General features: G+C 37.9%; 4 protein-coding genes across 6 annotated transcripts in view; 3 read left to right on the top strand and 1 right to left on the bottom strand.

The window, feature by feature from the left end:
• LOC128859672 (uncharacterized) overlaps window positions 1–2,067 on the top strand; it is a 185,992-nt gene extending 183,925 nt beyond the window's left edge. For both annotated transcript variants that reach the window (XM_054096672.1, XM_054096671.1), the window contains exon 6: window positions 1,067–2,067. In XM_054096672.1, coding sequence (XP_053952647.1) covers window positions 1,067–1,098 — 32 coding nt within the window. In that variant the 3' untranslated portion in view covers window positions 1,099–2,067. The remainder of the gene's footprint in view (window positions 1–1,066) is intronic.
• LOC128859671 (ATP-dependent RNA helicase p62-like) lies at window positions 2,043–9,094 on the bottom strand. Its single transcript, XM_054096670.1, has 3 exons — window positions 8,681–9,094; window positions 6,366–7,141; window positions 2,043–3,430 (listed from the first exon to the last, which is right to left on the bottom strand). Exons 1-3 carry the CDS (start codon window positions 8,904–8,906, stop codon window positions 2,615–2,617), a joined length of 1,818 nt encoding a protein of 605 aa, XP_053952645.1. The 5' UTR covers window positions 8,907–9,094; the 3' UTR covers window positions 2,043–2,614.
• Window positions 9,095–9,363: 269 nt separating this feature from the next.
• Window positions 9,364–10,134, top strand: LOC128861639 (EEF1A lysine methyltransferase 2). Its single transcript, XM_054099920.1, has one exon. It carries the CDS (start codon window positions 9,454–9,456, stop codon window positions 10,108–10,110), a length of 657 nt encoding a protein of 218 aa, XP_053955895.1. The 5' UTR covers window positions 9,364–9,453; the 3' UTR covers window positions 10,111–10,134.
• Window positions 10,135–14,723: 4,589 nt separating this feature from the next.
• On the top strand, window positions 14,724–26,661 carry LOC128859670 (staphylococcal nuclease domain-containing protein 1). Of its 2 annotated transcripts, XM_054096668.1 has the most exons (5): window positions 14,724–14,832; window positions 14,894–15,081; window positions 21,098–21,935; window positions 22,563–23,995; window positions 25,774–26,661. In XM_054096668.1, exons 2-5 carry the CDS (start codon window positions 14,986–14,988, stop codon window positions 26,185–26,187), a joined length of 2,781 nt encoding a protein of 926 aa, XP_053952643.1. In that variant the 5' UTR covers window positions 14,724–14,832; window positions 14,894–14,985; the 3' UTR covers window positions 26,188–26,661. The 2 variants fall into 2 exon arrangements, with proteins under 2 accessions (XP_053952643.1, XP_053952644.1); XM_054096669.1 differs by lacking the exon at window positions 14,724–14,832 and having other exon boundaries at window positions 14,839–15,081.
• The last annotated feature ends 1,207 nt before the right edge of the window (window positions 26,662–27,868 follow it).

Below are 27,868 nucleotides of genomic sequence, written 5' to 3'. Positions count from 1 at the left end.
TGGTACACTTTTGCCCCGGTCTTAACCCCTTTTCACAGAAATGAAGGGACGTAACGCCTTTACAAGACACTCGCCACCAAATCATTACGGAGGCTGGATGGTGGCCACGCTAAACCCTTGGAACAACATTTTTTGCGTCTTTAGAAATTTTAGCACAGATTTTTTAATTTGGTTTATTAAAAGCTTTATAACAGTGAATATTTTCTGATATGTGAAAATAATATTGTTATGACCGTTGAGCGGAAGGCATCCATGTAGTTTTGACATGGATGTCGTCGATACATTCAATTCCCTGGATTGATTGCTTAGGGGGTTTCTGCAAATTCTTTCTCGAACGGGTTTTATGGCTGCACTGGTTCGAACCACGCGAGGACGACCACTTCTTTTTCTGTCTGTCACCTCAGATGTTTAGGAAATACGATTGATCGTGCGGTAAACCAACATTCTCGAAATATTATTAATACGTTGAATGCCATGGAGGTCACCGGTGATCGGCACTAAGTTTTTTTGCAGCGCCGTGGGGGTCCGATACCGTCCGGTAAGCACAGGCTACTCAAAGAGCACTCACCCTGACCTCTCGTAGGTGTTTCTCGGGCTTGGAACCAAATGGGAGCGGCATATAACAGGATGGAGTCTGTTACAGTAGATAGAGGCCTTCATCTTGCACCTTGGGCACCCCAATGTTCGGCAGCAGCCGTTAGAGCATTTGTAAAGACGGCGCCTTTCCTACTGACTTTCACCGTGTGCTCTCTGAAGGTCATGCGCCAGTCAATCACAACCCTTAAGCACTGCTTAGCATTGCCTACTACTTACATTTCTCTTTTCATAGCCTACTACATTTTTACTTTTCATTTCTCAACAAATTACAATTTTTTTTACAAGTATTCTTTCCTTACTACAAAGTGTATCACCTTTGTTTCGGTCAAGGAATCCATTGTTACTTGTTATATTTACGGTATATCTGGTATCTATAAAAGAAAATAACAAATATTTTTTTTTTATTTCTGCAACTCGATTTATGTTCAAATGGATGAGTATACACAACATAATATTTTTCTCCTTCCAGGACAACGCCGAGCACAACAACAGGCCCAGTGAGAGGACAGAAACGAAGAAATATACAAAAATTTGGCAACATTGTGTCGGATGAACAAAGGGACACGATTTTTTAAATTATAACAGATGTAACTTTAAGGCATCGAGGGCTTGTATTCAATATCGTCTATCTGCAATTTTTTCGAAAATTTTTACAAGTTTTTAATGTAACGTGAGCTCTGAGTTAAATTAACTTAAAATTTAACTTTAATGGTATCATATTTTCGTTTTAAGGGTTTCATTATCAGCAATGGCAACACAATTTTACTGGAAAATTGTGTCCATACATTTTTTGTAGCTAGGCAAATGGGGGCTACCCGGTTCTACGTAACCGGAACACTTCAGCAGCATTCCTCGTACATGCATGGGGAATGTTTATGCTGCTACAAAAACAAGGGCTAGCTAAGTTACATAAGTATATATGCTTTATGTATATTTTTATATGCGCCGAATGATTAATAGTTGTAATACAATAACCTTAACAGTTTAAAATATTAACCGATCTTTCAATCCCTACCGGCAATATATATGACAAATATTATATATGCAGTTGCCACCGCGATGCTCAGTTTTTACCGATCTCTGTTGTAATTACACCCCATGTTACGTCACCAAACCAGCTGACTTCTTCAAAACCGCTGCCTTCAAAAAAAGCCGGTTAATGGTCTGATGTTGGCCTAACGAAAGAGTATTTTTAGTCTCCTGAAAAATGCGTCTTTGCAGATAGACAGCACTGAACATAAGCTCTCGATATATTTCTAAACATAAATGAAACCACGAACTAGTGCATACTTAAACAACATGTATTAGAAAGTATTTAGTACTAAATTTGTAAAAAAAACTCCAAATGTGTGTATCCAAGAGCACGCTTGACTTTTCAATAAAGAAATATCTAAATATATATGAATATTGTGAACGACAATTAACAAAAAATTAAACAAATATCATTGAAATAAAGATATTAAAACTTTATTTTTTTAATCTTCTGCTTTAGTGAACAGTGATATACTCGTACATAGCTTTATTTTATTCATCCATTCATTCAATAAATGTTTGATGTATGTATGTATGTATGTTAAACGAAAATATACACATTCATGGGTTCATAAACTATTTTTTATATAAAGTTGTGTCCTCCTTCTCTTATGTTTCCTTGACGTACATAAATGACTTGTTGTTGCTGCATGAATAACATTTGCAGACGATTCTCAAGAATGCCAAAAGCGATTGAAATTTATTAACATGCCCAAAAAGGTCTCAATTCGAAAAGTAAAAGTGCTTACAATTAACTATGAAGACTCATCCTATAAATTATTTTTCGTCATTTATCCATCGGATCCAAGATAAGGTGATGCATACCTTCCACACGTAATTGCCAATCTCAATTATTTGCTTTATGAAGCGTTGCGAAATTTGAAGACGAACTTAACGAAAGTTCATTTTATATCACTTATATTAAACCAAACTCTTACAGTTGTCGAGTTCTTAAGCAATTGCTTTAACAATGTGTGTTTATGGTTTAATGCCGGGAGTTGTAGTCACGCGATCTCGGGCCGCCGACGGATAGACTGCCATTCGAATAACCACTACTATATCCACCACCACCACTACTGTTGGCTCCCATAATCGCACTACCACGATAGCCATTACCATAACCAGAACCAGAGTTTCCACCCATACCACCAGAGCTAAATGCATTACCACCACCACCGCGTCTATTAGATCCCATGCTGTGGCCACCACCGCCACCACCACTTCCACGACCGCCGCGACTGCGCCCACCACCCGTACCAGCGCTGCGCGCAATGTACTCTAATTCTGGATTCACATTTTGATTGGCTTCCCGCAGTATATCGATCAAAGCACGCGCACACTTGGCATTCTTGCGCGTGAAAAATGCATATGACGTCCCGGTGGAATGTTTACGTCCAGTGCGACCGATTCGATGTATATAATCCTCGGACGATTGTGGAAAGTCAAAGTTTATAACATACTTGATACCATCCACATCCAAGCCACGGGCCGCAACATCTGTGGCCACCAGAATGTTTGAGCGACCGCTGCGAAATTCGGTCAACACATTGTCACGATCAACTTGAGATTTATCGCCATGTATGGAACCCACTCGCACACCAAAGCCATTGATAAATCGTGACAACTCGTCTACTTTCTTCTTTGTAGCTACAAATATAATAATTTTACCAGGAGCATGTGACTGATCATAAATGTGAGAAAGTAAATCTTTTAACTTTGTGCCTTTATCATGTTCGTTGCAAACATCTACATATTGGCGTATATTGTGATTTGCGGATAACTCCAACGAACCAATGTTTACCTGTAAAGCATAAGTATTATTACTACTATTAATCAAATTGAATGATATGAAATTAATTATAATAATAAATTTTTGTTTTTTACGTTTCTAATGTTTTTTATTATACCATGTGAACTATCATCAGATTATTAATATATTTAAAATTCTTTGGTTATGTTGTAAACTAGGGTGGGATACAATATTTCGACCTATTTAGGATGGAAGGCTTAGGTTGCAGACAGAGTTAAAGCGTAGACGAAGAATGCTCAGCAAGCAATTTCTACTTGGGTGAGAACTGCATCTCTCCAACTACATAGACAGACATAAAACAACAACCATCATGTGGCTCTTACCACCTTCCTAAACTTCCGATCCCCGAAAGTCGTTATCGGAGACCAACCTTCACCTATTGCAGACGAAGAGCTGCCTTGCGAGACCCGCTTTGGCTCAATTGCTAACCACTTTTTCACATGCCCCATCAAACTCACTCATCTAATCCCCCTCTCCCTGTGGACCCAACATGTCGAAACAGCAAGTTTCCTGGGCCTACCGTTACATGAGCTAGACCAAGACGACCGGTGATTTACACTAAACTGACAGTGCTAAGTATACTGCTATAACAACAACAACATTAGGGCAAAGACGAAAAATAGTGCAGTTGCAAACATATGACCAATGACTGCGGTTAGTTTGAAACTGTGCGGCTCTGTTTTCAAAGACGAATCGCTTGCTGTAGTGAATCTAACTTTCATTGCCACTCTGAAATAAATGCGAGTTATTTTTAAAAATTTATTAACGACAACTTAATTTATTAAAATCGACCATCTTGGATTACAAAAATACTGCGAATGGGCTTCTGTCTCCTTTTACAATTGGTCCTCAGGGGTCGGATAGAGGAAGGGGTTACTTTCATAAAGTTTGGATTGAGATTTTATATGATTTAAGGAGTTCCACCTCTCCCCCCTCCGCCAACTATCCCAAAAGCAGGAAACATTTCCCATTTGGATGCCTGCTTTAAAGTCACAAACAATCTTCCAGCGGCCATGATCAGAATTTTATCGAAATTTGTCCATTGTTTTTAAATAAATGGCTCAATTTTTGGCATAATGTAATCAGACTTATTAGTTCGAAAAATTTCTTCGTCTTGCCGTAACTTTTCATACAACTGGTAAAATTCTCTATGCCCTATGATCTGAAAGTGCCGGGAATGTTTAAATAAAACAAAACAGAGTTAAATTTCAGACTAATTTATTTTATCTCCTTCAAAATATGACCCGTCTGAAGCAATACACATGTGCCAACGTCTAACCCAGCGCTCCATGCACCCCTGGTAGGCAGACGAAGGTATGGCCTTCAGCTCCTTCGCCGCATTCTCCTTGATCTCCTCTATCGACTGAAATCTCCTTCCACGCAGTGGTAACTTTAACTTGGGAAACAAAAAGAGTTCGCACGGTGCCAATCAGGTGAATACGGTGCTTGCTCGATGGTATTTATTTGGAGTTTGGTCAAATAATCCAGCACAATGTGGGCTTGGTGTGATGGCGCGTTAAATTGCAAAATCCAAGAATTGGTTGCCCACATTTCCGGCCGTTTGGACGTAATCTCTCAAAAGCTTCAAAACGGGTAAATAGTGACAGACGTGTGTCTTACAGTCCTACCAACATAAGAAAAAATAAGAAAAAATGGGCCGGTTCCCACGTGCGCGGTTCGTTTAAATTAAACATCCACGGTACTTTCTGATCATAGGGTACAAATTGATTTCGTAAATTGATTTTTGTCTTTTAATTTTTCCTTTAGAAACAATTGCTCATCTGACGACGAATCCATTTTAACAATTATTACACCTTGTTCTTCTTCCATTATGCACTCTCGCCAACTGGGCCACAATGCAAGCAATTCGTCTTCGTGTTTAGAATTAAATGCTAACGAAATACAAATTTTTTGCACATTCTTAATATAAAACGGATTTCTATTTAAAAATGGCCCAAAACCCATTCAAATTTGATGCAGACATGATATTGTAGAAAGAAATATTTTTATTTAAAATTGTTGGAATTTGGACACAACTCAGGATTCTGCCAAATGTAAATGTACGATACGATACGACCGCCGTAGCCGAATGGATTGGTGCGTGACTACCATTCGGAATTCAGAAAAAGTTTTTTCTAATAGCGGTCGCCCCTCGGCAGGCAATGGCAAACCTCCGAGTGTAGTCAGGCTACAAACGCCACAAATCAATTATTATTATGATTAATCCTTTTTGCACCCACCCCAACAATTAATTTATCAGAGACCAACCAAAACCCATCGAAAAAAGAAGGAACTTGTATTGTCTGGCACAACTATATTATGGATATTGTAGCAGGCTAAACTCCTGCTTATTCAAATAAACTCCGGCATGCCAAACGTATGACCAATATGTGAAGAATCCCAGGAACTAACGGAGTACCTCTGCACATTGCCACTCATATCAAGTAACCTATCACCCTTCTCATCATAGTCCCACACCGTCGGCGGTGATGACCTCGATGACAATACAATGGAACACTTTCCTTTGATATCACTCCTTATCCTAAATGTGAGTAAATTTTATTTAATAATTGTTGATATTTCACCCCCACCTCCCATATAGAAGGAAATTTTAATTTACGCCCTTCCGTCTACACATGGGTTAGCCTAAATAATAGTTGAGATATCGTAAAGAAGCTTCCTAGTATTGGAATGATGTACGTGAGGCCTTCTCTCTGTGTGACAGCCACTTTTAAAATCTCGAGAAAACAGTAAAAAAAAGTTCAAACTTGGCAAAAAAAATATTGTATAATTTTAAACAGAGTTTGGCGCTTCTTTCAATATTTGAAAAAATGGGCATGACACCGCCGACTATGAAATATATGTATATATATAAATATATATTTTTTTTTGTATAAACTTGCAGAAGTCCTATTATCTCACATACCTGTATATATGAGCCGAGAAAATCTTCAGCCAATTGCCGCACCTCTTTTGGCCAAGTGGCGCTCCACATAAGAATCTGTCTATCCGGTCGTATTTGTCCGAGTATTTTCCGTATTTGTGGTTCAAATCCCATATCCAGCATACGGTCAGCTTCATCCAAAACTAAGTAGGTACAACGGCGTAAATTTGTAACACTACCAGCTAAAAAATCTAACAATCGTCCGGGAGTTGCAATTACAATTTCCACACCACGTTCCAAATCGTTTGCTTGTTTGCCTTTCGGAGCACCACCAAATATACATGTATTTCGAACGTAAACACTCGAACCAAAATCATTCGCCACCGTTTGTATCTGCTGTGCTAATTCTCGCGTTGGTGCCAAGACCAATGCAATCGGGCCTTCACCGCGTTGTAATGGTGGTTGATTATTAATGTGTACTATAGCAGGGAGAATGAAAGCAAGAGTTTTGCCGGAGCCTGTCTTAGCGATGCCGACGAGATTGCATCCGCTCATTGCGATTGGCCATGCTTGTGCTTGTATAGCCGTTGGTTCTGTATAGCGCTGACGTCTGATTTCGTTTAGGCAATAGTCGGGGAAGCAAGCCTCGTCGAAGTATTGTATGGGATTGGGCGCTGGGCCACGAACTGTTATTTGATGAGCTGTGCGGTACCTTTCTACTTCGTGTGGTGGGCGATTGCGCGTTTTTGCATGCTCTTGGTAAAAGTTTTTCTGGAAAGGCGGCAGGCGTACGTCGGACCAGTTTATGTTGCGTAGTCCTGAAAAGCACGCATTGTCAGTTATTGTGATTTTATATAAACAAAGAAAAAATCACGTACAGAAATTTAAACAGCCGATGCATTCTTAATTTTCTTAAAATTTTTTCCAAAACTTGAAATTTTGAATACTTTATTTGAGTTCAAAAACAATAACTATTAGACAAAATTTTGCTACTCTTGATAAAAATTTGTTTTTATTACCTACATACAAACATATGTACTTATGCATAGTTTCACTTTGAATATTTACATCATAATTCTTTTCGCGGACTTGCAACCTTCGAGCTATTTTATTTTAACTCCAAAATATATTTTTTAATTGAGTTTATTGGCTGATTGCTTCAGTTCTAATAACAAATGGTAAGATTTGTTTGTATTAATATATATTAGCTTGGGCAGAAAGAAATCCATAATTTTTGCGTAAAATTTTTATTTATATATTTTATATTAGCGAGCGGAATCTTATCAAGCAAACAAGAACGCCACGCTGCTTACGTATTTTGTGACAAAAATATCTGAATGGAAGTTAGACCATTGGGCGAAATTGCACTCCAAAGTTTTCTAACTTATCAATATCTGCATCAATCAATGGTATTATATCCGTTTCGAGCTAGATAATATTTTCGAGAAATTAAAATTACGCCACAACTTTGTATTTGTGATATATTTTAGGAAAGTGGTTTACAAATGGTTTGACTCGAAACACCGTTCTAGACGAGAATCTTCAAAATAAAATAGAAGTTACATGAGATTTTCAAACTTCCATCTAGCTCATCAGTACTATGTAGTTTTGCATGGAAATATAAAATTTTTCAAAGGTCGTCGTGTATAGTACCGGATCCCGTCCGTCCAGAGATGTAGATGCCTGCTGACGTGCCTAGGAACTTTGCTCAGTCCCTAGCCAATGCCTACAAAATGCAGAAATTGCTGGCTGAGCGTTTTATTGAGCCCCTTAAAAGGACATAGATGAGTCACCGTATAGATCTTGGAGCTTTATGTCGTAGATGTTGTGTAGGCTTTATAGCTCCATCCACTGTCTATCATCGTACTCAGACGGCCAGATGGGTTCTGCAAAATTCAAAAAGACCAACCAGCAACGTTTATTTGCCTTTGCCCCAAGTGCTACCACTTGAAGACTTTGTTGCGATTTTGGACCTTAATGGCAACAGCAGTTATATGCGCCGAGGAGAGCAAATTATCAAGTGACCCCCAGTAACTTGAGGCTCTTTCCAACGCAATTAGTGTATCATCGACTTTAATCACCAATGATAGTTTGACCACCTTCGTCCAGTTCGTAAGTATGGTCGCCCCGGATTTATTCGGGAAAAGTTAGAGGATCCGTGTAGTGAACAAGCGAAAGTCTGGAGAGTTCACTTTTGAAAACAACACATCGATGTAATTTCCTCTGTTTATCTTGAAGTACAAAGTTGCAAAATAGAAAACTTTTACCGTCAGACAAATAATATGACGCCTGAGGAAAAGTGAAACTATATTATTATAAGTTACTTCATCATGTTATTACTATTATATTCAACTTACCGGCAAAATCATTGTTGTTACCGTTGCCCCCACCTCCACCACCACCCCGACGACCACGATCGTCATAGCGCTTCTCTATACGTCCAGAACGCACACCATCGTCGCGCCCTCTACCACCTCCGCCTCTGCCACGCCCACCATCTCTCATATTGCCAATTCCAGCACTACCGCCTCCACTACCCCCTCTACCATTTTCTCGACGATTTCCAATGCGGCGTTGTGGCATTTCTCCGATTTCAGCTTCTTGTAATTATATGCACTATCAGTTGAGGCTAAATTATATATTTCCGCACTTTATCGCCAAGTATGAATAATTTATTATTTTCTATTTAATTCGTGGTAATTTCTTCCAAATTATTAGCAAATGTAACAACACCAAGCAGAAAAAATATTTTGGCATTTTTTAGAAAACGTTCGGAAAGTGTTAATATGAAAGGAGAGTTCGCAATAAAACCAAATGTTGAAATTAAAATACACTATTTTTAGAGTATCTTAAAATATATAAACTTTACAGTAACTTAAAAAGGTTTTTGTTGAATCAATAAATATAAACTTAGTCAAATTTTTTCATATTTTTTAAATATGTTCCATGTATAATTAGAACCGTAGAAAAACGTATCGTGCGAACTACATTTTTACAATCCTGAATACGTTATCGTGAATATCCGAATAAACAGCAGCCGATATGTAAATATTATTATAGGCATATTTTTCCACATGCAAGTACGCACAAGTATTTCATAGATTTGGTAGTCACTTTTTTGGTTAAAAAAATGTCTGTAGATGAGCTAAATGGCTCCGAACTGGGTACAAAGGAATATTGGGACTGCAGCTATGGTCGTGAAATAAAAAATTACAAAAACCATGGCGATGTTGGAGAAATATGGTTTGATGAAGATTCTCAAATTCGAGTAGTGAACTGGATACTTAAGCAAGACAATATCTCCACAGATGTAAAAATCGTTGATGTGGGCTGTGGCAATGGCATGATTTTAATTGAATTGGCCCGAGAGGGGTATACTGATTTACTTGGAGTAGACTACTCCCAAAATGCGATTGAATTAGCTAGAGAAATTGCTAAGGATCAAGAGTTAAACATCCGTTATAAAGTCGCCGATTTGTTGAATACAGAAGTATGTCTGCAAGAAATAGGTACTTTTGGAATTGTACACGACAAAGGTACTTACGACGCCATCAGCTTATGCCCAGACAATCCCAAGGAGAAACGGGAAGCTTACCTTCGTACCATTCAAAAAATTATGGATAAGAACAGTGTATTTATTATAACATCGTGCAATTGGACCGAAGATGAGCTTCTAATTAGTTTTGGGGATATGTTCCTAAAGAAGTGTACAATTCCAACACCATCATTTAAATTTGGAGGGAAAGTCGGTAGTGTGGTCACTTCCATCGTTTTTACAAAAAAATAAATAAGTAGATTATTAACATTCAAATTTATGTTTCTTTTCTATTTTTATTCTACCGTGCCCATATTCACATAGGGCAACTTTTGTTAAAGCAATTCGTGACTTTAAGAGGAGGGAAGAGCGGGAAACTGTTTTTATTGTTTTCAATGTCGGTGGTTGTAAACAAGCATTTCACGGTATACAGAACAGCAAAGGAACGACAGTGCACGGTGTAGAGCGACTAAAGGTGACGACTTCCGAAGGAAGAAAAGTTACTTGTTTGTGAACAAGACGAATTGAATATTGAAGGTGGCGCTATTAAACAACAGATACTTTATTCTGACGTCGACTCCCTTCGCAATACAAAACAAACGAACGAAACAAGCAAAAGTAGGAGAAATTACATGTTTGTGAAAATTCAGTGAATGGCTTGATAGTATTGTGATTTGTGAGATTTAAACTAATTAAAACGAAGTGGCGTGTGTTAAAATATAACGCCTTCAAATTCAGTTTGTTTGCGTTTTTATGCGCGAGACGCCGTGGCAAGAAAGTATGTGTGTATATATAATCTCTGGTGTTTGGTTGTTTTCGCCTACTCTTCTTCTTCACAAACCAATAATTCCCTTTATTTTTTGCTTGTTTATTCATGGGCTCTTACGACACGGCGATTTCGGAAGGCGCAATCTTGACGTGATGTTGTTGTTGTAGCAGCATAAACATTCCCCATACTTACATACTGGGAATGCTGCTGGAGTGACAGTCCTTGACCGGATATAAATCAGGGTCGTTTCGGTAACGTAGAACCGACTGTCGTGGAAATGATTCTTGACGTGCTCGTATCTTCCGGCGAGTTTCTTCTCGCCAAGGCGAATTCTTGTTTTTGTTTTAGTATCCCATTCGTTCGGAATTCCTGTAATTACCAGTCGATTCGGGAACTTTCGCGTTTTGTTACAATATATATGTACATATGATTGGTACTTACACCCTTGACACTTACTCATTGGGTGTTTCATCGAGCTCCTCCTCCTATTTATGGTTTGTGTCTTGATGTTGTTGACAAATGAGAACCTACAGTTTAGACCGACTCCAAACGACCAATTATTTATTAAGATGAGCTTTTGCATTACAGAAATACTATCGGAGGCTCGCCGATGCCTCGCCGAGGGCGACCGCTGTAGAAAATACCTTTTCTATCATTTGGTGTTTAATGAATGGGGATTCGAACTTGTGCACTTCGAAATGGTAGTCACGGTCCAGTCACGGTCGACTACAGAGAATGTTGGAAAAAGTTCTATAAAACAAGATCCTTAAAATTACAAAGTTTATTGAACTTTAGATTCCGCATCGTAGGAAGGAGTTGGAACAGCGTACTTTATCAACTTCTGGAAAAAAAAAACAGAGTTGCAAGCACTACTGCACCAGACTATGGAGGCAGAGAACATCAGTGTAGACGAATGTGTATTCCAGATGGAAGCTGAAGTATTATCAATTAAAGTGGAAGAGAGTGAGGAACTTAAAAAACTATCAACAGGTATAAACATGATTGTGAAAAGGCTGGAATATCAGAAATGTCGGCACAGATATTATTGCAGACCTCACAAATGTCAGTGGAGCTGCTGCCGCAGATAAAAAGCGCAGCTGGAAAAGCAAGATACACAATTAGAAGCGCAGAAGACACAGCTAACGTGGCAACAATTGAGGCTGAAGTAGATGCAGTGAAAGCTCGCCTCTATGAACCACTACTGGATAACCCGAATATTTTAACCAGTGGTTCCAATCTTTAAACTCCAGCTCGAAACAGTAACAAATCACTAGAGTACTGCAGATAAATTCGCTGTTTTCTCACTTAATGGCTCCATCACGGAAGTACTGCAGCCAGCTCCAGAAGTGGATCCGCTTGCTTTTTGTTTATTATATTTAGCAGTTCTTATATGTCGTTCTTTTGTTCAGAAGGTAGGTTAACAGCTCTTTTAAATATCTCATCTACTATTTCGTTTCGTATGATGTCTCTGAGACTCGGTACCCAATAGATGTATAGCTTTCTGTTTGCAGCTAGCCTTTCAATGGCTTCCCTGCCCTGTTGGATATTTTTGGACTTAATACAATATGCGTTTATTACTGCTTGACGTTCCACGTAAATATTACAATAATTATTGAGTTACGCTCGGTTTTTGTGAAGGCTAGCTCTGCAGCTTTCCCATGAACAAAAACTTCCGCTTGGAAAATACTGCTAAGGTCCGGAGCCCTATTGGCTGTCTAATACCTAGTTTTGAATAGTAAATACCCGCATCCATTTTACTGTTTTTGTTTACTACTCCTGTACCCCAACATACCTGCTTGCGAAGAGTATTAAAGTACATTCTTCGAAGTGGGTCCAATATATGTTGGTTCCACCCCTTTATTAGCTATTTCTACACTAGTTTGAAGAATATAATTGAGTAATGGCTCACTTCTGTCGTTTATGTCTCGGCCGAAGCGTTTTTAATTTGTGGAGGTTTATTTGAAGGACCTTCAACATTTGATTCCGGCACCTTCGCGAGGTTGAATACTTCCTCCAGCTCACCCTTCTCCACTTCCTGTAAGGGAGGCTTCCAAGAACTCTTCTATACCGAGACTCTTTCCCGCCTCCTCCGTCTCGAACGTGTTGTTATTGCCATCTTTCGGGTTGCGTTTTTTGAGGCGAAGGAACACGCTGCCAACTCCCCATGCTAGCATCTCCAATTGTGCGTTCTCTGCCGGGCTGTGGATTTGGAGGATGTACTTCTGGTCCCCGTCAGTAGTTGCTGGTTTCGCCACATCCAACACCTTCCAGTCAGTTGTCGGCATGCCTGGATTTTGCCCATGTAAAGTTGACCATCAAGAGGGAGCAGAAAGATTTATACATTGGTCTTAGCTATGCACCACCTGCTTGCGTTGCTGCAATGATGTCACCAACCGCGTGAAGGATATAATCGAGAGAACTTTTGCCAACCAATGTAGTTGGAAAGTGCCAATTAAATTAGGAGAAGCACATCCAAATGTTTCTGTTGTCCTATCGCTCAGCTGTTCATGAAACTACTGATCAATCACCGCAAGTGCCTTCTTTGGAAGCGATTTAAGGCTTCCGGGTAATTTTTCGTTCGGAAGAGGTGCCGCTCTTGCAATGGACGAAGGTAATCATTGGGAAACTCTGCAGAGTGACAGTAATGAATAGATAAAAGATGAAACACCATCATGTGAGTTAACATACCCAGCTAATGAGTAATAATACTCCGAGCTGTGAACTCCGAAGGTAACTGTACTACCTTATAACCTGTAAAATAAAAGGGAGATTAAAAAGTTGAATGATATGGTATATCGTAAAAAGCAATGCAAAACGGGAGGTGGAAGTCGAAGATAATCTAAAGAAATTAGATATTTTGGATCGAATAATAATCATGCAATAAACATCGCGTGAGTTCTGCGATAAGCCGTTTCAATTTTCATTATATCGAATGAGATGATTTGTATGCGATCAGCGTCCGCATATGGAGATAGAGAATAACAGCCAAATGCAGCAACCAGGTGCCGCACCATAACGCCGTAGCCATAACCGTAGCCGCATGTAAAGGGTTTTCCAATAACAGGTGTTACAGGTGAATGGATTGCGCTATCGACAGATGATTAACGATTTTTTATGGCCGGAATTGGATAGTATTGATCTGGACAACGTTTGTTTTCAATAAGACGGCATACCTTCCTCTTTATAATGAAATAAACGTCCGATCATTTATATTAAAAAATAGCACTTTTCTTTGAATATCAAAATAACACCACTTATTAAAACCCTATATATATTGAATTTTTGGTTTTTCTCCGTAACTATAAATAGCTGTGAAATACTTCACTTTTTTATATTTACGATAAAAATTTATGAATGAAATGAAAATGTTGTCATTAATTCTTCTTCAATATCAGCTGTTTATGCTTAGGGCATGACTAATCGACAAATTCTGTAATGTTGCAGCTTTGGTTATGGTTACGGCTATGACGTTATGGTTATTGTACGACTCATTGCAGCTTAAGGTTCGTCTACTTACAACCTTCGCTTTGCGTATGTTAATTAGGTCTACTGTTACTATATGTGAACGTATTATAAAACGTTAATTATAAGTAAAATCGATCATGAACTCTACCTCTTTTTTGGGGAGAGTGGCGTGGGATAATAATAATATTTTGTATTTTGTTGTTATGGATATTATATTGTTTTAATCAAGGATGATAGAGTGCATAGTTACGCTTCAAACTGCACTTGGCGGCTTTATTTCAATTTGTGCTTTTACAATTTAATACACAGCACTTCGTTTAGTTTTTTTAATCTCATAAATCATAATATTACCAATCTATTCACTGAATTTTTGAAAGCGTGTAATTTCCCCTCCTTTTTGTATTGTATTATTAAAGTGTCTACTTTCGGAAAACGCCACCCTCTGTATTCAATTCATATTGGGCAATACTTATCAAATTATTTAAACTTGTATTTATTGCTTTAAAAAATGGCAGTCTCTATTGGCAATATATTGCCTTTTATATTTATCTATTTATAAAATGCTATGTGTGTAGATGTGGCATTAGTTGCATGGCGTCACATGGCATTTGACGTTATTGACGTTTGTTCGTATTCGTTGCCACAACTGCCTGACTGCTGTCAAACCGAAGCAAAATTTCACGGGCGGTGGTGTGTTAATACTCGTGCAAACGTGGAACGGACGAAGCAGAAGCAGAAAGGTGAACATTGAGTTCAAGCAGAATAATTTTTTCCGCGTCTTCAATTATATTTTAATTGCAGAAAGGAAGAAAAACCTTAATTAAATAGTGCAATCGTCACGAATTATCAGTGCATAAATACCCGCTATAGCAAGCAAGTTATATTGAAGCGAAATGAGTGGACCAGCAGCGACAGCTCCAGCCACGGCGACAAATAAGGATGGCGATTCAGCAGCGGTTGTACCAAAGCGGCGTGGTGTCGTGAAACAGGTCAGTAAAAACTTATATGCATCGAAATTGATAGGATAAGTGTTCCAAAATCCGGAATTAAGCAAAATTTTAGTGATATAGGTTGGTCGATTTTCAATAAAGCAAAGGTAAGGGAAAATCTGGTTGAAATTGTGGTAGCAGCGAGCTGGCGACAAACGTTCACGCCGACAGCACTAGTTTTAAGTGTGTGTGAGAGGGATGTGGTTATGGTATTAATAACGTGAGTGAGCAGTACAAACATAGTGAAATGAAAGTTTTATGGAGGTGCCAACTTGGCAGATTTTAGAAGGGACCGTTGGTATTTTACTTTGTGTATTATACACAACAAGGGATTCTGCGTCAATGGCTTCATAAGCAGCGCTGCTTACTCCATAGGCGGCCAACCATTGAATTACCGGTCATGCCATTGTGACGTTCCGCGATTTTCTTCATAAAGGGCGATTAATTGGCGTTGGAAAGCGTCGCTGGGTTTGACGTTAACGCCGCAGTGGCAGATGTCAGTGTTTGCCTGCTCACCGCTTTCAGATTTTGGAGTTTCGTTTATAACCTCACTTTCATTGAAAATGCGTTTGCCACACATACTATACATTTTGTAGGACTTGATCTTTAAAGACTTCAAATACTTTCAAGAAATTTCATTTCATTTCGTTTAAATATGTAATTTTTTTTATTTTCTTTTCACAAGATAGCACCTTACAGTTTGACACTAGAAAAGCAATTCATAAATTTGGGTGAAATAGTAAGCAGCTTTATAGACACATACATATGTATGCATGCAGAGGTATGTATGTATGCATGTACGTAGTATCGTGTCTGATTACCCTAATGAGGCTTTGCTGCAATCGTCCTTCAAAAGTACAAAATAAAAGAATTAGATACATCAAACGAATTTTACTTTTTGCGAGGTAAATTGTTAATTTATGAATGTATGCGCTAATATAGAGTACTACTACACAGCATTAAAACGCCTTGCCTTCTGGTAACGTATACCCAATTTTGTGCAAATGTTTGTCAGTTATGAAGGTTTCAATTCGAAGCATGTACCCTTACAGATGTCTATCCTTTTCGTAATTTTTTTTTATTCTATTTTATTCATATTTAGCTATATTGGGTCTATATAACGATAATTTCGAGCCGAGTGTTATCTTTCAGAGCTTCATTTATTTCTGGTTTATTCAAATAAACGTTTTGATATGGTGTACAAATTACTGAAAAAGTATCATGAACCTATTCTCAGGAATTTTATTTGCTATAAATTAATTTTTTGTTGGCAGTGTGCATGTCGCACCATCTTTTCGGAAGTGTAGATAGTATGTACATATCAAGCCATGAACTATAGGCCAAAAGTCATTGTTACCATGTTTCCTTATACTCTGTCGCCGTTCAATTACATTTTGATCTTCAATTCTTTCCTTTACAGCAGCGGTATTTTGAACGGTCGGGACAAACTTTTTGAGGTATTTTTAGGACTTGTACTTGAATGTATCGAATACGTTTCTAGTAAATTACAAATTATCTACTCAGCACGTGACAAAAGACGCCAAAGAAGTGTCAGCGTTCATACCATATTTTATTGTGTTGGCTTTCTATTACTGACAAGGTTTGCTTCAAAAATTATGATATTACACAAAATGTAGTCGATATAACCACTACCCCCAAATTTAGTCAAAATTTAACAATTTAGGGACGAAATTAATAAAATACAAGAAAATTGAAACCCTACTGCTGCTACCTGTCCAATGTGGTTTGAGTAAAGGTCTTTGTATGTGGCACACTGCATGATAATAGAGGTAACAAATAAATGGTTCAGTATCCCGGTTCCTGGAATTACAGATAATCCAGGTTCAACTGTACTCCTAAATATCTTTTTGTCCAAGGAGAATTCATACAATGTGATAGTAGAACAACTGATTTTGTTTTATTTCAATGTCACAGTGATCTGTTATTGCGTTTCTTTGCTTAAATTCTGACCAAGTTACATTATTATCTATGGTTACATTCAAGAAGTAGACGTGATTCCGACATTTCTCTCTTTTGAACTGCAACGTCAATGCTTAACCCCAAACAATTCCAAAAAAGGGTTAAAATATGTTCCCCTTTTGGGAAAAAGGTAGATCAAAAATTAATCGCACACCAGGAATAGGAGGAAGAGCTCGGCCAAAAACCTAATAAAGGCAAGGATGATGGGTTACCAATTTTCCTCGATAGGTATGGTAGAAAAAAATTTTGAGGGGAATTTTGAATTCCACGTTGGTGCATCCCGTGGCTACCCTAATAGCAATATTCTGCCAGGTTTGGAGCTTTATCCACTGCGTGACATTAGTACTTTAAATGTCGCTAGCAACATTTTTTTGTATCGCTTCAAGTACTACCGATTAGCAATTTAAGGAACTTGTTGCCGTGTTGGACCTTAGTGGTCATTACGGTTGTATGTGCCGATAAAGAGAGCAAACTAACAACTGACTTAGGTATTACTGACAATCGATATTGGTGTTTAGTGGGTATTGACCTTTCGTTGTAGTTCGGCCTACGTCTAAGTGGTTAAGATGCTTTGTTAATACCAAAAACAATGGTGATAACATAATGGTATGGGGTTGTTTTTCATTGACTAAAACTTGGCTGCGACGTAATGGCATAAAAGTTTAAAAGTGGCCAGGTCAGTCCCCTGATCTCCATCCAGTTAAGAACTTATGGGAAATCGTTAATATGAAAATTAGTAGGGAGAAACTGTAGGACCCAGGACGAACTATTTGCAATTATAAAAGCAGCATGAGAAGGCATATCGCAAAATGTTATTGATAACATAATATCTTTAATACTTAAAAGATGTGCAGCATAATAAGGGGTTTCCTACAAAATAGTAGCATAGAAATGTATTTGTTTACACCAATATAGAGGGTGCTTTAGTTTTCATTGAATTTTTCCTACTATGAACTATTTTATGTTAAACTTTTGAAATAAAAGAAATTGGTCACAAGCGTGCCGTTTTATTAAAAGTGAATTAAAAAAAAAAAATATGCATACAATTTTTATTTCCGATCTCATTGTTTTGAGAAAATCAGCAACCGCAAATAATGCACTAGGGGTGCTATAGTTTTGGTCAATACTGTATGTACGTTCCATTAATATAGCCTTTATTCCATCGGTATTTATTTCTTCTTCAAATATTTTTTTGCATACATTTTAAATAATAATGGAGATAGCATGCAACCGTGCCTATCCCGCCTGTTAATTTTTGTCTCTTTTGTGGAAATGTCCTCGGATCTATTTTTTCCAGTCTAGTTGTAATGTAAGCTTTATATGTACTTAATGTCATATTTGTTTATGTCCAATTTTAAATAGCTTATGTTGTATTTTGCCAAAGGCTTTCTCGTAGTCTATAAAAACATACAGATATCTTGGCGTCCTGTGAGTTTTGTGTAAGTATTTGAAGGCCAAATATTGCTTCTCTGGTTCCTAAAGCTTTTTTAAAACCAAATTGAGTTATTCCCATAATCGCCACGCATTTTTTATATTCCTATCACCTATAAGTTTCAAAATACCCGGTGAGATTTTGTCACAACTCATGCTCTTTTTAATTGTGATATTTCGATTGATTTTCTTGTTTCAGACGTAGTTATTTTAAATAATGGATCACCTGTTATATTGTTTATACTAATCGTCTTTAAATGGTTCATTGACATATTGGAATTTTTTTTTGTTCGTCTGTTATAATTATATTGTTTGTAACATATTAATTGCAATGTGCCTTGTCTTGTTGCATATTTCCTTTAGTTTGCTCGCGAAATTAAAAATTGCATGCAGCTTCTCCAGTCGTTCGATATCATCACATTGTCTTTTCATTCATTGGCTCCTCACGTATCTTATTTTGCTTCTGATTCACTTGTTCCTTCGTTTATGCTCATTAATGTTCATGTCCCGATATTTTCTTCTCTCATTCATCAAGTCCAATAGTTTGTCCATCAATTTTTCTATCCATATTAATTTTTATTCCAAGTGTTTTGGTTGTTAGTATTTTTACCTTTTCAGTAGTGTTATTCCAGCATTCGCTGGAATTGCAACTTGTCAACATGTGCAAATTATAGAAGCGGGAGTTGATTTTGTTTTTCCAACTGCATGCTCACTTCTCTCACAAGAAATTCATTGTTATATGGAGGAGAGTCCAAAAAGCCATCAGAAAAAGTGTATTGAAAATCTCAGCTATTTTTTAGCCGCTTAAAACTATTTACTTATTTTACTAAAATTTCATGTACAAAAATTCATTCAAAATATTGTTTTAGTTAAAGAATGAACCATGGTAAAAAAATTACAAACAAAATCTAACTCCAAAAACATTATATGAAATGTTATGTCATTGAATCTGCTAACTTTTATAAACCAACATTTAAGAACTAGTCAAAATACTCCCTCAATATTGCCATCGTTTTTAATTTCTATATATTCGATGGCCGACCGAATGGGTGTGTGCGTCATTCGGAAGTGACCAGGCTCGAATCGCCTGACATGAAATACCAAATGATAAAAAAATCTTAAGCAATCATGAAAATCGGTTGTCAAATAACAAAACTGAAATCTCTTCGGAAAAACTGCTGTAACTCCCTCAATTTTGCTTTGATTGGCCTGAAACTTTGACACATTATCTTCCAGTAAAAGTACTATAACTCGCTCAGCTTTGCTCTGATTGGCTTGAAATTTCGGCACGTAATTGTAGAAAATATGACTCTTAACAATATGTGAGAAATTATATCGGTTAAATGTTCACCATGAGCACTACTGGTTTGGTCTACAAGTCCTTTTTCTAACCTCGACAGAACCAGTGTATTGAAAATATTTCCCCAACCTTTGAATTGTCAACTCATAATGGCCGATTATTTCCACTAAAAAAATCTGTTATTCTTAAAGATCGACCATTTTTATAATAAGTTTCAATAATTTTAGCGCATAGTTTTATTATGTAAAATTTTACATCTGTCTACTTGATAAATGCCAAAGATGAGATAAAAAAGGTACCGCCTAGGAATTATTCACTACTGACATCTAGGCGTCTTTTGTGAAAGACCCTTTATATATACCGTTGCACCCATTTATATATGAACGTCGTCGACTTCTTCAAATATTGTGCTGTAGATGCACGTGATTTTTGTTATTTGAACCTTTAGGGTGTGTACATAGGAACATTTTGTAAAAACTACGTACACTTTCTAAATTTCTCACAAAACTTACAGATTGCGAAGGGGATTTACATTTTTTTATAACGGAACTCTAGGCTTGAATTTTGCCGGTCACGCTTCTATTAGACACACTGTAATTCAAATTCTTGAAATAAATATCATTCTTGGGGAGCAACATACGCTAGATATTCAATATTTATCGCACCGATTAATTAAATCTCGTCGCCGACTGCAATACGCCGAAAGAAGAAACCTACACACCCATTATTTATTGATGGATATTCAAATAATTTACAATCTGGATCCATAAAATTTTCTTTATAAGAGGTCTGTAAATATTCGCTGAACGTGTAGCATTTCCTTATCGTGTAACCGACATATAGATGGCGCTAAGAATGTATTGCTCTGCAGCACGCAATGCGAATGTGCACAACACTTCGTTTATTTCAGTACCCTCAGCACGTGTTAAGTCAGTTGTGTAATATTTAACTAGCAAAGTAAAGTATAGAGTGCTAGGTCGATTCAATTAATTTGAAAGTGGCTTCTATTTCTATTGCAATTCGTTACAAAAATAAGAATATTTCATAGCTACTTAGTAATACTAATGTTAGTTTTACGTACACATTTTTATAAATCTTGAAAAACGTATTTTAATTTTTTTCTGAATGAAAGGTTAATTTATGGTGTGTTTGAAATCTAATAGTTTCTTTGGCCTAATGTAGTAGTGTGTAAGTACATATGATGTTGGATGTTTTAATCTCGTTTTATATAATTATTTTCAAACAAGTTCACATATCTTCATGGTTATTATAACATATCCGATAATTTCATTCTCTTACCAACAGGTTCTTTCTGGTGACACCGTTGTTATTCGTGCCCAAAAAGGTGCGCCCCCTCCGGAAAAACAAATCACTTTCTCGTATGTTCTTGCACCCAAGCTAGCACGTCGCCCAGGCGCCGGAGGCGATGAAACTAAAGACGAACCCTGGGCTTGGGACTCCCGCGAATTTCTACGGAAGAAACTCATCGGCGAAGAAGTTTTATTCTCCTTTGAGAAACCTACCAATTCCAATCGGGAGTATGGTTTTGTTTGGCTCGGTAAGGATGCTGAAAGCGGCGAGAATGTTGTCGAGACTATGGTACGCGAAGGTTTTGTGACAGTCCGCCGGGAGGGTAGACCATCTAACGAACTGCAACGTCTTATCGAGCTAGAAGATCAAGCAAAGTCGGCGAATCGCGGCAGATGGTCACATGTTCCAACTGTTGACAAGGTGCGCTATATTAAATGGACACAAGAAAATCCTGCTCATCTTGTTGAATATTATGGTGGTAAACCCGTTAAAGCTATTATTGAACATGTTCGAGATGGGTCGACGGTTCGTGCCTTCTTGCTGCCTGAATTCCAATACATTACTTTAATGATTTCGGGTATCCGTTGTCCAGGAGTGAAACTTGATGCGGATGGCAAACCGGATCTGAGTGTGAAAATTCCATTTGCCGATGAGGCGCGTTTTTTCGTGGAATCGCGTTTACTTCAGCGTGAAGTTGAAATACGTCTTGAGTCCGTCAACAATTCAAATTTTATTGGCACAATCATATTCCCAAAAGGCAACATTGCCGAATCGTTGCTGCGCGAAGGTTTGGCTAAGTGTGTCGACTGGTCGATGGCCGTCATGAAGAGTGGTAAGTTTTTGAAATGTTTAAAGTTTTTAGGTGTGCTGCAATACTGACTTGCAATGACTCGGATTCATATCCGGCCAACATTCCCCAAAAAATACAGGAGAATATTTTAAAAGCGGTATATATCTCTTACAAAGAAATTTCAACTATGCTGGTTTCGACTGAGAATGTGTGGCACTTTATGACAGTATTGCAGCACGCGAACAATGTGTAGTCACATTTCTTCAACTTCTAGCTTTGTGTTTTCTTGTCGAGGATTATAATATCTTGAACCTAATACACAGAGTTAGAACAATACTCAGTGTCAAGGTCAATGTGGTTTTATCAGATTTTCTATCTCATTCGGCCCACGCTGAACTTATTGCAACTAATTATCGTTACTATATATTTAAGAAAAGTGCCTCACTTTGAGTTACCTGAGCACTCATTTGCAATGCCATTGATATGCTCTTGTTTAACACAATGTGATGCGAAATTAAAGACGGATTCCAAGATTTTGACGTTTTTTTTTTTAATTTAAAGCGACAAGATCATTTCACCCCGCCGACAAATCCACATGTTGCATTAAATTTTATCAATTTTTCCAGTGTATTCTATATTAACAGAGTAACACATCTTCTTTTCCAATAGGTGCCGATAAGTTACGTGCTGCCGAACGAACTGCTAAGGACAAACGACTGCGCTTGTGGCAAGATTACCAATCCAAGGCGCCTACTGTGAATGCTAAGGAAAAAGATTTCACTGGTACTGTAGTAGAAGTGTTTAATGGCGATGCTATAAGCGTCCGCCTGTCAAATGGACTAGTCAAGAAGATATTCTTCTCTTCGATTCGTCCTCCACGTGACACTCGCTCCGGTGTCGGTGCTGATGGTGAGGTTGTGTTACCTCCACGCGGTAAAAACTACCGCCCACTATATGAGATTCCCTTTATGTTTGAAGCACGTGAATTTTTGCGCAAAAAACTGATCAATAAAAAAGTACAATGTAATTTGGATTACATTTCGCCAGCACGCGATAATTTCCCCGAGAAGTATTGCTACACCGTTTTGGTGGGCGGACAGAATGTCGCTGAAGCTATGGTCGCGAAGGGTCTAGCCAACTGCGTACGTCATCGTCAAGATGATGATCAGCGTTCTTCAGTATACGATCAGCTTCTAGCTGCAGAAAGCCAGGCTATCAAGGGTCAAAAGGGTATGTTTGGCAAAAAGGATAACGTGCCATTACGTATTAATGACTTGACTGTTGATCATTCCCGCATCAAAGTACAGTATCTACCATCTTGGCAGCGGGCTCTGCGTACCGAGGGTATAGTTGAGTTCGTTGCAAGTGGTTCACGTCTACGTTTGTACGTGCCGAAGGATAGCTGCCTGGTGACATTCCTACTGGCTGGCATTTCATGTCCGCGTTCCTCACGCCCTGCACTGAATGGCAGTCCAGCACAAGAAGGTGAACCCTACGGTGAGGAGGCCTTAGCTTTCACACGTGACCGAGTTTTACAGCGGGATGTCTCGGTGCATATTGATACCACGGACAAGGCCGGATCTTCAGTTATCGGTTGGCTTTGGACGGATAACAATGTTAATTTGTCAGTGGCATTAGTCGAAGAAGGACTCGCCGAAGTGCACTTTAGCGCTGAAAAATCTGAATATTACCGTCAACTAAAGAATGCCGAAGATCGCGCTAAGGCTGCCAAGAAGAACATATGGGCAAATTACGTAGAACAAGTCGTTGAAGAGAAACCAGTGGTGGTTGAAGAGGAGAAAGATGAAAAGGCACCCGTAGAACGTAAAGTGAACTACGAGGATGTTATTGTAACCGAGATTACTGCTGACTTGACATTCTTTGCGCAAGCCGTTGAGAATGGAGCAAAGTTGGAGGCAATGATGGCCAAGTTGCATGCCGACTTCCAAGTCAACCCGCCAATAGTTGGCGCTTACACTACTAAGCGCGGAGATGTATGCGCAGCTCAATTTTCTGCCGACAATCAGTGGTATCGTGCCAAGGTGGAACGTGTTCAAGGCAATAATGCTACTGTGCTCTATATCGACTATGGCAACAAAGAGGTAAGATTAAGCGAATATGCCAATTATGTACATACAGTGCATTCGCGATGACATGAACACTTAATTAATCTTGACCGCTCTATAACAATAATCTTAGCGAGTTCTGTAATGAGAACAATATCAATTACGGTATACTTATAAACACCTTGAATATCGATTTAGGAACTTCACTAATATTAATTAAAGTTCATCTTTAAGCTGCTTTCAAACCAAATTCTGAACTATATATGCACCAACAGTAGCTGCAAATTATAAATACATGCAGTCATTTATGTACAGGGTGATTTTGCATAGTTTTTTTTTTATTCATAAGAAAAGGACAAAAATATTTTACGGTGTATTATTAGATTATTCGAAAGAGCAAACACCCATTATTCCTGACTCTCAAAAATGGCTTGCTTGATATTCGCCTTAAGGGCTTAAATCATTAATGCACTATTCGTATAACATCGGGCCTTCACGGCACTTTACAAAAAATCTAACGGTTCCAAATCGCAGCTCCGATATGGCCAATTGACACCGCCGAGACGGCTAATAACACGATTCCCGAACTTTAAGCACAAAAAACAATTGTGACATGGCGCGCCATTCTGCTGAAAAAAAGATCGTCCAAGTACATGATTTCAATTTCTGGTCCCAAAAAAAAATATTTACAACGCGTCTTACGTAGCACTTACGATTAACAGGAATGTTTCCAGCAGGTTTTTTTTTTTTTTTTTTTTTTTTTTTTTTTTTTTTTTTTTTTTTTTTTAAGAAAACTGGGTCGATGATACCACCGCTCCAAACTGTCGCTCCGTGAGTATGCATTGGCTTCTCGACGATCACGCGCGGGTTTTCCGATCTTCAGATGCGGTAGTTTTGCTTGTCAACGTAGCCGCTGAGAAGAAATGCGCACTGTTTGGGTTACACAACTTTTACTTCTGAAATAAATTTGCAATTTCTTAGCGATGTTCAAGCGTAAAGCGAAGATATGATAGTGACTCTCTCAAAATTCCCAGCGGGAAGGACATGTCACTGCCAAAATAACATGCTATTAAAAAAAAACTATATGGGCCACCCTGTATTTGCGTAATCTTGTTGGAAAGGATTTGGGTATCTCACTGATTACAAAAGCTACAAATAAATGGAAGGATTCTGCTGTTTATTTTTTGAATTCATCAAGTCTTTTTTTTATCCCCCTGAATTTATTTTATATGGTTTGATATACGTTGTGTATCAAACAAGCATTTACCAATCAGCATATTTTTCTACCGTTGGTAATCTCAAATTCTCTTGATTTTAAATATGTATAGTTCACGTTATCGCGAGTGCAATAAGTGTTAAAAGATATGTATGTGTAAATATGTATATATTTGAATAACTATCAATAAATGCAAGCTCCTTAGATCCGTTACCGTCTTCAAGTGTAGCGCATGAGTCATAAGCTTGCGAAAGCAAAAAGCGAGTAAATTTGGCATACCTCAATGGTGTTATATATTGCTTGGTCATTGCTTATCATGAGCATAAACTCCATCGTCAATTTAGCTGTAGCGCAACTGAATTGGATTGCTGGACGCGGTTAAATGACGCAAAAACAATATTTTTTTGTTACATTGCGCCTTGACGCCGTAGAAAGTAAAAAAATTGGAGCGCAAACGGTAGATGATGGAGGATCAAAGTATATATATGACTAGCTTGGTTTTCACGCAACACTAACACAACACATAGTTTTTGATTGTGAATTTAACTTATTTTTAGTTTCTTTACTAAACTTCATCTGATAATTTTCGTATTTTTAGACTGTGCCTACAAACCGTTTGGCAGCCCTGCCTTCTGCATTCACCAGCGACAGGCCGTTTGCCACCGAGTATGCGCTTGCTTTGGTTCAACTTCCCTCCGATAATGAAGACAAGGAAGAAGCACTACGATTGTTTGCCGAGGATGTGCTCAATCGCACTGTAAAATTGAATGTCGAACTAAAACCTGCCACTGGGCCGGCATTGGCAACGGTGCATGACCCAGCTACCAATGCCGATATTGGTAAGCAATTGGTAGCTGATGGCTATGTGTTAGCCGAAAAACGTCGCGAACGTAAGCTTAAAGATTTGGTGGAGCAGTATAGGGCTGCCCAGCAAGCCGCGCTTACTGCGCATTTGGGCATTTGGAAATATGGTGACATCACTCAGGACGATGCGCCTGAATTTAGCCGCTAAAACGGACGTGCGCGATAGCGTTTTAAATGTTTGTCTGTCACATACCCGCCCTACAAAAACAACAACATTCATAGCTACATACATAAATGAAAAAATAACGAAAAATAAATGAAAATGAGGTATAGTAAGAAAAATTACAGTAACTTGACAAGAATTGATTCAAAACAACATACTCAAGTAGAGTAAAGTTCGAACAGATATTCATAAAGTAATATGAAGTGCAAAAAAACCCAGAACAATATTACATACACACACCAGGAGCGACGTAGTTGTACATTAAAAATAAAACAAAATAATCTGTACACAACAACAACGTCGGCAATGCATAAATGCATTACAGCTGGGCTTAAAGATCGATGTCTTATCATGCCAATGCAGAAGTATCCACACAAGCTTCGCATATAAATACATACTTCCATGGCCACTAAAATTGTAAAACAAATAAATAAAACAAATCAAAAAAATTTTTTAAGACATGAATTGTTCTATTATACATAGTATGCCTAATATCCTAAAGCTTCCCTATAAGAACGGAAATCAGAAAATTGAAATATTTCAAAGAGCGCACTCGCGGCTATTATTGCTTATGTATGCTGTTAAATCTACAAAAAAAAAAACTTTAAACATTTTCAAATTCAACTACAAAACCTTTATAAACAAAATCCAACATTTATGATTATATATTTTTCTTTACTATAATTTTTTATTAAAAAATTGAGAACATCCTTTTGTATGAATTCAATTAATTGTTTTTCTAAATAATCTATAAAAGGTGAAACTGCAAATACAGTCATTCCTTATATTAAATTATAAAAGGAAAAATATTATATAAATAACACATTAGGTCGAGGAATAGTAGCTTTACATTCTGGATCCAGTTTCGTATAATAAATAATATATTGCAACATTACCCATCGATTGATAAGGAATTAGAAGTTATGCAGCATTGTGAAGTGATTAGTGTGGGGAAATAGGGATGTGTTAGGCTCACCCAATAAATTGCAACGCTGCCCTCAATTATTGCAGCTTGAACACGCCCTAAAGTTCTGTTCCACTTACAAATCAACTTGTCATAGATATTCCTGCTAGAAATGCTTCCTAAGCCTTCAGTTAGGGCACCTAGATTTCTGCAATATAACTTCATTTTCTAGTCTATAAATAAATCGATTCGTTGAGGCTAAATACCCCTTCAAACGACCAACTCCAAAGAGCACTTTAAGCATGATCGCATCTTTTTTCATTGACTCAATTATCCTAACAGCTATTACATTTAATAATTCTTCCTAAATGTACAAAAAAATCAAACCGCAGAGCGAATTTTCTCGGATGAAATTTCATTGTAAAAATTAAAACACACAGAAGTATATGAGATTGCACCCAACGAAAGCGACGATGAAATTCGTCGAGCATATGTTTATTTTTAATTTTACATCTACCGCCGGTCGATAAAGTCAGGTCTCAGTGAAAAATGTAAACAGATCTTCAAAAGCGTTGTCACAAGAGAAATACCTTGTATTTTATAACCATAATATTTAAAACTTTAATAAATTAATCGACGGCGACCGCCGTAGCCGAATGACTTGGTGCGTGACTACCATTTGGAGTTCAGAGAGAACGTAGGTTCGAATCTCGGTGAAAGACCAAAATGAAGAAAATGTTCTTTTCCAATAGCGGACGGCCT

This window comes from Anastrepha ludens, chromosome 4 (assembly GCF_028408465.1).
Source record: "Anastrepha ludens isolate Willacy chromosome 4, idAnaLude1.1, whole genome shotgun sequence".
Taxonomy (NCBI): Eukaryota; Metazoa; Arthropoda; class Insecta; order Diptera; family Tephritidae; genus Anastrepha; species Anastrepha ludens.
Note: the sequence above shows the minus strand (reverse complement) of the source record. Positions and strands in the feature narration are given on the sequence as shown.